The 15,300-nt window shown below is 35.5% G+C and overlaps 1 protein-coding gene across 3 annotated transcripts in view; it reads left to right on the plus strand.

Annotated features, from left to right (window-relative positions):
* Positions 1-14,081, plus strand: part of wdr47b (WD repeat domain 47b) — a 31,460-nt gene extending 17,379 nt beyond the window's left edge. For all 3 annotated transcript variants that reach the window (NR_130148.1, XM_073936669.1, NM_001201421.1), the window contains 8 exons: positions 3,550-3,719; positions 6,985-7,212; positions 7,294-7,461; positions 7,564-7,733; positions 7,885-8,055; positions 10,144-10,275; positions 10,722-10,940; positions 13,265-14,081. Coding sequence is in view for 2 of the 3 variants with exons in the window: in XM_073936669.1 (XP_073792770.1) it covers positions 3,550-3,719; positions 6,985-7,212; positions 7,294-7,461; positions 7,564-7,733; positions 7,885-8,055; positions 10,144-10,275; positions 10,722-10,940; positions 13,265-13,407 (1,401 nt within the window). In the remaining variant the exon portion in view is untranslated. The remainder of the gene's footprint in view (positions 1-3,549; positions 3,720-6,984; positions 7,213-7,293; positions 7,462-7,563; positions 7,734-7,884; positions 8,056-10,143; positions 10,276-10,721; positions 10,941-13,264) is intronic.
* The last annotated feature ends 1,219 nt before the right edge of the window (positions 14,082-15,300 follow it).

Consider the following 15,300-nt stretch of genomic DNA (forward strand, 5'->3'; position numbering starts at 1 on the left):
TCATTGTTTCACATACATTGCTCAGCAACATGGACACCTCCAAATGATGTTGAAAGAGTCACACACTGTATTTATTAGATATAATCTTTTATATAATGTTGTATTCACGGCCGGAAAATCACACGTGGCATGAGCTGCTGACAATGAGCTGTTACCACAGAGATGATAGACGCGCGTGTCTACTTTAGTGAACAGAACCTGCATAGGCTGTAAATAAAAGGTAATAAAGTTGGAAATAACATTCAGTTTGTGGCACAGAGCGGTCGTTTGGGAGCTGCGCGGGAATTAGGAACAGCACTTAGCAGTGAAAATGAAACCAAAAGCGTGCACATCATTTAAATATTCATTTTGCATTTAGAGTTATGATTGTGACAAGCATTTGATCTGTTTTTTTTTTTTTGTTTCATAGCAAACACAGAGTGTTGTGCATGAGAATGAAGATTTAACAGTGCCAGTATAACTACTGTAGTCTATATAATGTTAAATATATTGTAAGAGGGAATCTGATAATGACATATGTCTGATTTTACCAGTAAATAAATGGTCTAATAATGTTGACAATGACAGATTGCAAGCATATGTCTCAAACATAATTCAACATCAGAATTATTATAGATGGAATATAATTATTTATAGAAACCAGTGGACCTACACATAATATTATTATTGTCGTTTTACCATATGTTTGAGAAAAAACAATAATAATACATCTACAGAATCGTGAGAAAATCGTGATCTTTATTTTCAGTAAAAAAATCTGGATTCTCATTTTAGCCAGAATCGTGCAGCTCTATTAGTCATATTCTCAGACAGCGTTTTTTATCTGGAGAGACTTTAAAGGGAGTAAATGTGAGTCCTTATGAAGCCTGGTTTATACTCAACGCGTGACGTCTTTGCGGAGTTTGCGGATGTTTGCTTCGGGTGCGTGCGACATGATTTCGGCTGACGGTGCGCATGCCATTTTTTGAGACTCTTGCAAACAGTGCACGTGGTGCTGTATTTGATTTGAGTTGAACACGAAACACTCTGAAGTGATTTTGTCTGAAACAGGTACGCCAGTACAGACATCTTTATGATCCATGATCTTAGAGCTAACCAGATGATCAGTAATTTCTGGCTAGAAATGTAAAGGAGGAAGTTTTTGTTAAAAGGTTTGGAAAAACCTGAAGGATACCTTTGTTAAAACTAAAAGAGGCCATGGAAAAAGTGAAGACCCGAGTACACAATTACAGAATATGTTTTTCCTCCAGTCACAGGTTTTACACTGATGTAGCACAATTTTAAATTCAAAACAATTTAATAGTTGCAAAACTAAAATTAAGGAATAATTTCTTTGATAACTGAAAAAGGAATATTTGAACCTGTCCGTTTACAAGATGCTGATGCCTGTTTTTCTAGGCTTTATTGGTGATAATGGACAGGAATGTCCAAGGCAATTTGGTTGCAGCATACAAGCATGTCACACATAATACACAAAAGCACATTATACAATACAAATTCTATACGTATCTGTATATCTGTATCAAGTACCGAACAACTTTCGGAAGAGACGTTAAACCGAGGTCCTGACTCTCTGTGGTCGTTGAAAATCCCAGGATGTCCTTCTAAAAAGAGTAGGGGTTTAACCCCGGCATCCTGGCCAAATCTGCCCACTGGCCTCTGTCCATCATGGCCTCCTAACCATCCCCATATTCCAATTGGCTTCATCACTCTGTCTCCTCTCCACCAATCAGCTGGTGTGTGGTGTGCGGTCTGGCGCAAAATGGCTGCCGTCGCATCATCCAGGTGGATGCTGCACACTGGTGGTGGATGAGGAGATCCCCCCCACCCCCACCCCCATTGTGTAAAGCGCTTTGAGTGCCCAGAAAAGTGCTATATAAATGTAAGTATTTATTATTATTATTATTATTATTGTTGTTGTTATTATTATTATTATTATTATTATTATTATCATTACCAGAAGGGAGAAGATAAAACTCGTGGTGTATAGGATGGGAATCATCTGACAGAATACTCTGAGCTTTACTCAAAACTTGTCTATGGTAAACATGAGCCATGGTCATCTGTTTTCTCCCTGTTCTTTTTCCTCCTAGGTTCACAGCTTTCTCCAAATAACTATTATTTTTCACTTCTAGAGAATTAAACAAACAAAGCAAGGAAAAGGATAACAGTGACTGAATTAGGATTGGACCGATAGGCGATGCCATCGACCATCGCCGAAACACGATGCTGAGCCGGCATCGCCGATCCTCTGCACCGCTGCAGTCTCAAACCTGCTTGCAAAAATACACACTTAGGGCGCGTTTATACTAATACGTCTTAGTGTTAAAATGGCATTTTAGCACGAAAATGATCCACATCCACACCCTTTTTTACCTAGCATTTCTGAACAGCCCTCCGTCCACTAAAAACGCACATCAAGTGATCATACACACACATAGACAAAGCCACACACTGACACACGCGGTCATGCGGTCCTCTGAGCCCTAAAGAGCAGTGCACGTCTGACAGTTTATTAAGGACGTACCGCAGGATCAAGTCTCACTAAAGTTGTTAAACATAATATTCAGACATCCCAAGTCTCCCGGAAGTTCTGGAAGTCTTTATGCATTTGCGGGACTCATAATGCCCGCAAACAAGTGATAATCACCCGGAAATCGCGCGTCTCCCTCCCGGTCCTCAAATAAGTCGCGCACCCTTCCTACCCCCGGAATCCCTTCTGGCTCTTCAGACACGTCGCGCGCACTCTGTCAAACACCCCCACTTTCCACATGATGACGATGTCATTGTCCATCGCAATGTTTCACATTAGCCATCGTACGATGCCAAATTGGTCGACATCGCCCAACCCTAGACTGAATGTATGAACTGTAAAACATGCACATGAGTGATTTATCTATACTAAAAGATCTTAATTTTTGTAAACAGTTTTAATCTTTTTTGCCCCTTTTTACACAAAATATCAATTACGTTGGACAATTATTGTCTTTTTAGCATAAGTATGGGACAGAAACTAGTTAGACAGTAATGTGTGAATTGTGGAGCGGCTAAATCTAAAAAAAACATCTGTAATATTTAGTAAGTGTACTTTATATATATATATATATATATATATATATATATATATATATATATATATATATATATATATATATATATATATATATATATATATATATATACATTATACATATATTTATAAAAAAATTATTAAAAGTTATTAAAAAAGTATAACTTGTGTGTATGTGTATATATATATATATATATATATATATATATATATATATATATATATATATATATATATATATATATATATATATATATATACATACACAAGTTATACTTTTTTAATACAGTTTTTGCCATGATATAGCCAGAGCAACTGATATGGCAATAAACTCAAAACAACTACTCCTCTTTCTGGTAGTTGCATATACTATGCAAAAGGTTGTTAAAATGACCTGTATTCAGGTTTACAGGGACCAAATGTTTGCATGTATTCATTAGTTAACTAGCCTTGTTTATTGTTGTGGTGTTATATTTTAGGAGCAGCTGCAGGAGTTCCAGCGTCAGCGGCTGCGGGTTCAGCAGCATCTGGAGCAGAAGCAGCAGCAGAGGCAGCTTTATCATCAGATGCTGCTGGAGGGAGGAGTTCATCCTCCAGATCAGCCCACAGACACAGCGCAGCACAACCTCACGCAGAAGTTCCTCAACAGGTCAGGCTCTTGTTGACTTTATCTCTGGCTTCTAAAGGTTAGTTATGATGAGGTTATACTGTAGGTTAATGGAACTAGCTTACTAGAGACAAGTTATATATAAGTTTATATATATAAGTTATATATATATAAGTTTCACAAACTAATTTCGAGAGGAGCATATGATATGATTGATTGCCGCTGGTCTTGCCTCTGTAATCATCAGAACGCCAATCGCATCATTCCAAACTCACTATAAATAGCCTGACCATCATTTACTCCCTCATCTTTGTTTTTTGAATAATCTCCCCATTCACTCCATCTATTCCCCCATTTCGAGAACTACCTGATCTTGTACCCTGTAAACCTGCTATTATTATTAAGCAGTATCTAAGTGTGAACACTTGAAATGTATTTTGGCATGCCATTATTTTCAAGAAGTGATCTGTATGGACTATTTCAATGTGGTTGTGTCGTTGAACAATTCCTGCTTGTTATTAAAATAATTAATTGCTGTAACAAAGCAATTCAATCAACTTCATGTTAAAACACCTGCCAAAGCATTATTTATACATATGTGGCTGTTTTTGTTTCTCGGAAGCTATAAAAATCAAAATGTAAAACGGAAAACACGATGGGACTTGGGACCATTGTTTTTGTTTAGATCCTTCAAAATGGTTTATAACAAATGTGTCAAACTCAGATCCTGGAGAGCCGCAGCTCTGCAGTTTAGTTCCAACCCTAATTAAACACACCTAATCAAGCTAATTGAGTCCTTCAGGCTTTTATGAGAACTACAGGTAAGCGTATCGAAGCAGGGTTGGAACAAAAAAAAATAGGAAAGGGTTATTTGACACATCAGACTGATTGGGAATTTCACAAGAAAAACAATTGTGTGCTTGGTTTTAACGTTTGCAAGATGTTTTATCAGTGCAAGTTTTTCCAGCAAGATTGTGCACCACCACATTATGGGTGTCAGGTCCGCGCATTCCTAGATGAACAGTTTCCTGAAAAGTGGATTGGACGTTGTGGGCCAGTAGAATGGCCCCCAAGGTCTCCTGATCTGACCCCCTTAGACTTTTATCTTTGGGGTCATCTGAATGTAATTGTCTGTGGTATGAAGATACAAGATGTGCACCTGAAACTACGGATACTGGAAGACTGTGCTAGCATTTTTCCTGCGGTGTTGCTATCAGTGTGTAAAGAGTGGGAGAAGAGGGTTGCATTGACAATACAACACAATGGGCAGCACATTGAACACATTTTATAAATGGTCAGAAACTTGTAAATACTCATGAAAGAATAAAGTTACGTTGAAACCAGGCACACCATTGTTTTTCTTGTGAAATTCCCTATAGGTTTGTTGTCAAATGACCCCCTTCCCTTTGAAAAAAAAAAAAAAAAAAAAAAAATTGGACTACAAAATGGCCACCTTGGTCACCACCCATCTTAAAAATTTTCATATATCAATCACATATACTAATGTATCTTCAACCATTCCCATTTTATTAAGGTGTATCCATATAAAGGGCCCACCCTATAAATATATTTATTGTTTATGTACTTGTGTAAATGTGTGTAAATTTATATTTACTCAGTTTTGAAATAATTTTCATTATAATTATTGGCTAATATGAAAATGTTCATGTAATTTATTTACAATACAGTTTGTAAAATAATATTTTCTGTCCTTTAGTATATATATATTAAATGAGATACATACTTTGTTTACCAAATATTACCAAATAAAGTGGATCTAATTGAATTTGCATTGTAAACATTAAATACAAGTTGAAAAGGTATTACTTTTTTAGTTCATCTATTAAGGTTTTAGTTATTATACTCCCAAAATCATTCTACATAAATCCACAGATCTTTAATAAAATTCTGTGCAGAAATAGCAAAAGATGTCAGCAGATTCTTTCTGGACCTAGTAATGGGTAAAACAAAGACCATGCGGGTCAGATAGTTAATTAATTCACCACTGCCTACGACCATGCCATCGTCCATTGCGATGTTTCACATTAGATATCGTACGGTGCCAAATTGGTCGACATCACCGAACCCTAATATATCTGAAATATTGCACACAAAAAAAACCCAACAACAACAACAACACATTTTTATACATTTTTTTGATTCTCATGATTTTTCAGTTTTTTAATTTTTATTTTAGATTTTTCTGTAACATAAATTTGGATACAAATTTTTGTATCGTTAATGTAAGGTACTATGTTAGATTAGCTTTAGCAATGACTAATCTATATTATTATTAATATTGTAAAGCTTCCTATAGAAAAAATTAATTTAAACTAGAGATTCGTAATTTGTGTAATATATATTTGTTATATATACATAGACTAAATATGTAAATTTTGGTATTTTAATTCAAATAATAAAATAATGATATTTATTGTTACATGCTATAAACATTTGTTTATTTGTTGCTTTTGTAACCTATTAATCAGATTTTTTGCCAAATTTATGATTTACCAGAAATAAATGTATATTTTTATGTTCATTGCTTTTAATGATTAATGTATTTTTTATGTAATAATTCATATATTATATTATATTATATTATATTATATTATATTATATTATATTATATTATATTATATTATATTATATTATATCACTACTGCACACCATCAATATGTAGCATGCACTGCACTTTAACCAATCCATACTTAAAACAATACTGTCTACAGCTATGGCTACACCTATTCATTGTACACATCACTGTCAACACTGCCAATTTTACATTGTCCTTTATTTTGGGAGTATGCTGTTGTATTTTGCACTGTCTGTATTTGCATTGTCGTTGTATTTTGCACTGTCTGTATTTTGCATTGTCGTTGTATTTGCATTGTCTGTATTTTGCACTGTCTGGAGCCAGCATCTAAGCTTTTCACTCATCATAGCACACGTGCCGCTGATGATGTGACAATAAAAGTGATTTGATTTGATTTATAATAGAAAAAATGGCTGCTTGTGTAAGTGTATTTATGTTTTTATTATATTGTTTTTCTTTTTTCTTTATTTAATTATTTTTCAATTTTCGAAAGTTCTTAGTACGCCAGTTTTTTCCACATCCAAGTTTTCCAGTTGTCAATCTTAGCCAATCATATTTGTTTATTTTGGGTGAACTTTGAATTTTCGTGACCAGCGCAGAGCCATGGGGGTCAAGAGAGGCAGGTCGTCCTCTCCCAGATGTCATATATCTTCCACTACACTGTTGTCCAGATATCCACAGGCCTCAGTGTTTTCTCTATCATTCGTGTAGGTCCATTCAGAAACTGGAGGAGCTGAATGTGGGAATGGAGGATTTGGGTGAAGACGTTCAGGCTTTGGCTCAGCAGTGTAACGGCACGTCAGCGAGTGAAAGCAGTAAACAGACCCCAGAGACCGGCCCGGGACGAATAAAGACGGCGGTGATCAGCAGCACCCCTCATAAAGGAGGAGTACGAGGGATTCCATCTCTGGATGAGTCCCCAGTGCTGGTCAACCAGAGGTTTCCAAACATTTTGACACTTGTTTTTTTTTTTAAATGAACGCAGTTTGAGGCCTTAATCTAAATGATATTTTATGACAGTGTGTTCCAGGATGAGAAGCCCAAATCCCCTTTCATAGCAGTGCAGACTCTGGAGGACACGCAGGCGGTGCGTGCTGTCGCCTTCCACCCATCTGGGATGCTCTATGCTATTGGTTCCAACTCCAAAACACTGCGCGTCTGTACTTACCCACAGTCCCTCAAAACCAGGTTGGTTCTCAGTAAGGATGAGCATTTAAATTTGACTTTTAACTAAAGAAGATAACAAGACACAAAAATGTCGTTCTGCCTCTGTATGTTCATCCTATATAGCCCACAAGCTCCAGTAAAACAGCCTGACATCTGCTTCAAGCGTATTAAACACCATAAGGGCTCTATATATTGTGTGGCCTGGAGCCCCTGTGGGCAGCTGCTTGCCACAGGCTCCAATGACAAGTATGTCAAAGTTCTTCCTTTCAACGCTGACACCTGCAATGCCACAGGTAATTTGTGTGTGTGTGTGTGTGTGTGTGTGTGTGTGTGTGTGTGTGTTAATCTAATCTTATTTGAAATATATCCTTTAATCTGTTTATTTATGGTTGTTGAAGGGTTAATGTGGTTGTGTGTGCATGTGTGTGTTTGTTTGGATTGCAGGACCAGATCTAGAGTTCAGTATGCATGACGGCACCATCAGAGATCTGGCGTTCATGGAGGGTCCCGAGAGCGGAGGTGCCATCCTGATCAGCGCTGGAGCTGGAGATTGCAACATCTACACTACGGACTGCCAGAGAGGACAGGGACTGCATGCGCTGAGTGGACACACAGGTGAACTCATGCATACTGACCTTTTGTGTATTTGACTTGGCAGTTGATACACAGAGGCACTGCTGTATGTAAAAAAAATATACAAAGCGTAGCATTTGTAAGGCACCCTTCATAAGTCTCTCATTTAATTTAATATTTGCTATAGGATGCTTTACAATATTTTTTAGTGCATATACATTAGATTATTCAGTATTGAAGCCAAATCTGGAGCTTATCTAACAAAAATAGCGATGAAAGTCCAATAACTAGAAGACTGATTTTACATGTTAGGGAAAATTATTAAATTAATTTGAAAAAGAGCAAAAATCAAGAAAAACAAAATATTATTACATATAATTCTGTTGACTAATCAGAGAAGAGAACAGCCATCTGACCAATCAGAGCAGTCATCTGTCCAATCAGTGAAGAGTAAAGTCATCTGACCGAGTAGAGTCATTTGACCAGTCAGAGAATAGGTGCGTTCGACATGAAGCTCAGCTGCAGCCGGTGATCAACGAGATTAGCCGAGCGCAGGCGGGGCGGAGTTGATAACAGAGCCGTCAAGACGGACAGCTGGACACTTCGGGACTCAAAGTTGCTGCAGTCATGATGACCGATTACATGGCGTCATCATATTTTTTTGTTATTTTTATTTATAACAGCAAAACATTTACAAATAAAACAGAATACAGTTTCTACAAACTGTAATTCCTTTTTAAACAATAAGAGAGAATTATGAATAAAATATATAACAAATGCATGAGAGAAATAAGAGGAAATGAGAGGTTAATATAAACATAAAAACGAACAGGTCTATTAAATACAAAGCAATAAGCATAAATTCTAGGAGTTAAACATCAATCTTTAGGCTAATACTTCTTGTTTAAATATGCTAAAAAAGGGTTTACATATATGTACATTTATAGATATAAAAATTTCCAATGTAAAAAGCAAAACAAGGTGTTTTGATTAGGTCTTAATAAATGACATTATTTTGGATAATGAATGAATTTTCAAAAAAGCATTTTAATCCAAAAAGATTGTGTTGAAAAGAACAAAAGGTAAAATAAGTGAGCTATGTAGAAGTTTTCTAGAAAGAGCAGGTAGTCTATAAACTGCTAGACAGGAAATAAAATAGATATTTATATTATAATAATAAAACCATTTTATAATTATTAAATAAAATAGTTCATGGAGATGAATGCAGTAAATAGTCTGTATAAAAAAAAAGTTAAAAATAAACCTGCACAAACAAGCTAACCTTTATAACCAGATTATTTAACAAAAGATGATTACTGCAGTAAAATATTTGTAGTCTTTTAATAAGCAAGATGTGTACAGGATAGAGAGGGTGTAAAAAGTGAATTGTTTGTTTTGAAACTTTTAAATCGGAATTTGTCCAATTATAAACCCGAAATACACGTGTTTGTTGTCATGTGGTGAACTCGGCCAATCGTGTAATATCGGTGTCGTCATCAAAGCTCCTGCAGTCGCTCTTCAGAAGCTGCACGGTCTGAGTTTGCCGTCTGATCTCGGAGCGCTGTCGCGGTACTTTGATGCCACATGTGACAGTCACGTGGCGTCGGCGCAGCATCAATCCGGACAAGATTTCTAACCAGAATGCACCGCTTTAAGACAGATTTCGATCGATCTGCGCAGCGCTGCATGAAGTCGAACGCACCTATTAGTAGAGCCATCTGATCTATCATAGAAGACATCTGACCAATCAGAGCAGTCCCCTGGCCAATGAGAGAAAAGAAAAGTCAACTAGACAATCAGAGAAGAGAAGAGTCACCTGACCAATCAGTAAAGAGTAGAATCATTTGACCAATCAGTGAAGAGTAGATTCATCTGACCAATCAGAGCAGAGTAAAGTCATGACCAGACAGAGCAGAGCAGTCATCTGACCAATCAGTGAACAGTTTAGCCATCTGACCAATCAGAGAAGAGTCATCTGACCAATCAGAGAAGAGTAGTTTTTTTTTCTAAAGGCAGAGTTTCTAGAGACCTAATTTTTTGGAAAAGCAGAAATGTCAGAGGGCAATAATGTACCTTGAAGATAGAATGTTATTATCAGGATGTCATATTGTGCTTTGTAAACTGTTTTAGGGCACATTTTGTCTCTGTACACGTGGGGAGGGTGGATGATTGCATCTGGCTCTCAGGATAAGACGGTGAGATTCTGGGATCTGCGTGTGCCCAGCTGTGTGAAGGTGGTTGGGACGACTTTGCATGGGACAGGTGAGTGTGTTTTTGTTCAGTTCCTTTACAAGCGTTTGTTAGAACATCTTCCTTGAAGACAAATGTTTTATCATTAACTTTCCTACAGTTTGTTTTCTATGGGAGAAACTCCACTAAAAATGATTCAAACCAAACTCAGTCATTTGCTTATGAATCATTAAGAGCTCTGTTTAATCAATTCAACCACATAATTTAAAAGAACTGATAAAACTAAAAGAGCAGTATTATTAAGTCAGTTCCTTTGAATTGGGTTTGGAATTCAGAATTCTGTTTAATAATAATAAATATTAAAATAGTAATTAACACTATTAATAATAATATTAAACATTTAGTTTATATAAATACAATATTACAATTTAAAACCAGTGGAAACAACCAAAACAGTCAAATAATTAAGTGTTAAGTAAAAATAAAATTAAAAATTATTTAATGCTGTGTGTTTTCAGGCAGTGCGGTGGCATCAGTGGCCATAGACCCGAGCGGACGGCTCATGGCCACCGGACTGGAGGACTGTCGCTGTATGCTTTATGACATCAGAGGAGGCCGAAGTGTCCAGGTGTATCGTCCTCACAGCAGTGATGTCCGATCGGTTCGCTTCTCTCCTGGAGCTCATTATCTGCTCACCGGTTCCTACGACAGCAGAGTCATGATCTCTGACCTGCAGGGTAAATCAACATGCAACTTCAATAACTATCAATACTGAAATATATCAAATGACACTATCATTTACAGTACTGGGCCGTTTAAAACAGTTATGTTATAGTGTTACATAGAGTTGTTGTAAAAAACGAGAAATTGATTCTGCGTCAATTCTGCATATATAATTATTATTTATTTCTTTTTATAATTTTTTTTTTATTTATCGCTATATATTCTCAATAATGAATCTGAGATTTGGTTTCAACAGCAGGTTGTGCTCTATGCTCTACAAACAGCTTTGTACTGCTTGCATCCAATTCCTTAAAAATACCACTTAAACCTAAAATAATCATTAATAATTTTGAAAAGTTCACAGTGAGCTGTTTACATAATCTTGTGACCTAGTCAATTTGCATGACTCAGCAGATCTTGCAAGTGAACTTTTTCGTAAATATTTGAGTGTAGGCTATGGTTAAAAGCTTGCCTAGAATACTTAAAAAAGAATACTTTTAAAAAAACTGGTCTAAATCATCAGGGCCCTGGTGTTAAAACTTAAAAGCTTAGAACACCAATCTGCTGTTTTAAAACTAGCCTAGATTGCCATCTGCTGTCAGCCTAGAGCACTGTTACACCCCATTCACACAGGGCGTCAACTTCACTGCTTCCCATTTACTTTGAATAGGTGATTTCAGGCATTGCAGAACTGCTTTGTGGATATGTCAGCGAGGCTTCAGTGGCATTGCTCGCTGCAGAAGTTGGGACTTGCTCAACTTTTCAAGAGCTGACAGAAGCGATCAGTGATCAGATCGCTGTATGCAAATACACCAGCTCAGACAGTGGCCTATTGCTGACTAATTTCATTGGCTAACGCTGCTATGACAATTGCGTCAGACTCAACTTCAGACACGCCCTCTGTCAAGCGTTGACACTGAAGCCCCTTGTGAATGGGGCGTTAAAACTAGCCTAGAGTGCTGTCAGCTGTTAAGATTTAGCTTAGAGCATGTCTGATATGTTAAAACTAGCCTAGACCATCATCTGCTGTTAAAACTGGTGTCATCTGGTTTTAAAACCTAGCCTAGAGTGCCGTTTGCTCTTAAAAACTAGCCTAGATAGCACTGTCTGTTGTTAAATTAGCCTAGGTCAATGTCTTCTTGGTAAAAAAAAATGTGCCTAGAGTGCCATCTGCTGTTAAAACTAGCCTAAAGTGCCATCTGTTGTTAAAAACTAACTAGCGCTGTCTGTTGTTTAAAACTAGACTAGAGCATCAACTGTTTTTAAAAACTAGCCTAGAGCACCGTCTGCTGTTTAAAACTAGCCTATGTGCCATCTGCTGTTAAAACTAGTCTAGAGTGCCATCTGCTTTAAAAAAAAAACAGTCTCGAGTGCTAATAAAAATAGCCTAGAGGAGAGGGGTCTGGTTGCAGACTCGGTGCAGTGCAATCTGAGCTGCATCCAATGCTTTTTAATCCGCTCACCTAACCCCACCCCTAACCCTACCCTACCTAGAGCATCATCTGCTATCAAAACCTAGTCTAGAATGCTGATAAAACTAGCCCAGAGAACCATCTGCTGTTTTAAAACTAGCCAGAGTGCCATCTGCTGTTAAAAACTAGCCTAGAGAATCATCTGCTGTTAAAAAACTAGTCTAGAGAATCATCTGCTTTTAAAAACTAGTCTAAAGTGCTGATAAAACTAGCCCAGAGAACTGTCTGCTGTTTTAAAACAAGACTAGAGTGCCGTCTGCTTTTAAAAACTAGCCTAGAGCATCATCTGCTGTTAGAAACTAGCCTAGACTGCTATCTGCTGTTAAAAAATAGCCTATAGCATCACCTGTTGTTAAAAACTAGGCCAGAGAACATTTTAAAACTAGACTAAAGTGCTGTCTGCTCTTTCAAACTAACCTAGAGTATAATTTATCTGAGAGCGATGATAACATTAGCCTGGAGTGCTTTCTGCTGTTTTAAAAGTAGCCTAGAGTGTTGTAAAATACTTTTGTAAATATTTAATAATAATTTAAATTATTATTATTATTATTACAATGAATTCCAACCGTTCACCTGCCACATTACTAAAGTATAATTGGCTTGTGAATGGCATTTTATGTCATTAAATGGTGTTTATATACATTTATTTACATTTTTATATTAAAATTATAATTATTGTTTATTTTAAAAAATCTAATAGTAATATTAATTACTTAATAATTGTATTATTATCATTATTATTATTATTATTATTATTATTATTATTATTATTATTATTATTATTATTACTGATACTAAACAAACACTTTTTATGCATCGTTGTGGAATTAATAAGGTTTTTTTTTCTTCCCACTGCTGTCCTGCAGGAGATCTAACTAAGAATCTGCCAGTGACTGTTGTGGCTGAACATGCGGACAAAGTCATCCAGTGCCGCTGGCATACGAGAGACCTGTCATTTCTGTCCTCCTCAGCTGACAAAACAGTCACACTGTGGGCCCATCAGACCTGATTCAGCACACACAGACACACACATTGTCTGTCACATCCATGTCTAGAGACTGCATGAAGGACCAACCGCTTCTGTATGGAGAAAAAAAGAACAAACCCATGACACTTTCTCACTCACAAACACAAACAAAGCCACACGTAGCAACGCCGCTTCTGTATTTTGCATATGCGATTTTGAGTGAACGAAACCGTCCTGAAAATGTGAGCTGGATTGTGCCTTGAGTTCATATTTTCTTCATTTGATTGAACGTTTTATAAACATCAGCTTTTGTATAGGCTTCAGTGCTAATGCTAATCGTAGCATAACAGACATTGTGTAGCACATTGCACTATGGATATCATAGAACTTTGTTTATGCAGCATGAATATTTATCTATTTAAATAGATGTAAATAAACACTCATAATGTAAATGCTGAGGATCAGTGTTGTGTGAAGGTTGTCCTCAGTGTTGTTGGAGTGCTTCATGCATTTATCCGAATGCTTTTACTGTAATTTGGATGGCCATTTTGTTGATATGCATAATATGCATCACTCTTGCACATGAATTCAGCACCTTTATTTTGTATTGATGATTGACAATTAAAAGACTCTCTCTCTCTCTCTCTAAATCACCAGTTGTATAAAGTATGTATTAGTAATTTATTTGACATGGAAATAAACAAGTTTTCAAACTACTCGCTGATTTTTCTTTCAGCAGTGAATATTTAACAAAAGCAGCATGTTTTATCCTCAAATTAATATGAGATGCTCCCTTACGGTATGTACAGTTACAAAATACATAAAATATAAATGTAAAATTTTTTAATAGATTTTATTGATACATTTTGAATATGAATTTTTTTTCTTTTAATTTTAACGAAGGAAATAAAATAAACACCAATAAAAACAATTATATTTTTAAAATTTATATATATATATATATATATATATATATATATATATATATATATATATATATATATATATATATATATATATATATATATATTATCATTTAATTTTGAAAAAGCAAAACAAATATGTGAACCATTGACATCCAGTGTTGGGGAAAGTTACTTTAGAAAGCAATGCATTGCAATATTCAGTTACTCCCCCAAAAAGGTAACTAGTTGTGTTACTTAGTTACGTTTTATGGCAAGTAATGCATTACATTACTTTTGAGCTACTTTTGCATTTACTCTGCATCTGACAATGGACTAAAAAAGCACAAATATATATATATATATATATATATATATATATATATATATATATATATATATATATATATATGTATATATATATATATATATATATATATATATATATATATATATATATATATATATAAATATATAAATATATATATATATATTTAAAGATAATTTTATCTGAGAACTTCCTTACCTCAGCGCTCTACATGCCGTATTTACAGATTATTGAAAGTTTAAAACAATGCGTTTTCTACTTTTGTACTATTTGTCTTAAATAAAATCATTGTCCATTGAAATTATCCCCTTTTCCTTTTCTTTGACAATTCATTTATTTATTTTTAAAAAGTGAATTAAATAAACTAAAAGTAACTCAAATATCATTACATTTTTTTTAAAGTAATGCGTTAATTTACACGTTACTCTATATTATTATGCAACTCATGTACTTGTAATGTGTTATGCCCCTCACTGCTGACATCCAGGGGCAGATTCAACCAATAAGCAAAATAAGCAGCCGGTTAGGATCCCAATAAATACCTAGAAGTAAAAATTATACATATAACATCATTTTCCATCATATTTTGTATGGTGAACGTCTTACAACTTCAATTTTAACATAATTATAAAACATACAAATTTGTCTTACACCCCCAATTATGGAGCAGTCCCGTCAAGTAAAGTTTTAGTTTTAAAAACAATT

The sequence above is a fragment of the Danio rerio genome, chromosome 22 (genome assembly GCF_049306965.1).
Source record: "Danio rerio strain Tuebingen ecotype United States chromosome 22, GRCz12tu, whole genome shotgun sequence".
Taxonomy (NCBI): Eukaryota; Metazoa; Chordata; class Actinopteri; order Cypriniformes; family Danionidae; genus Danio; species Danio rerio.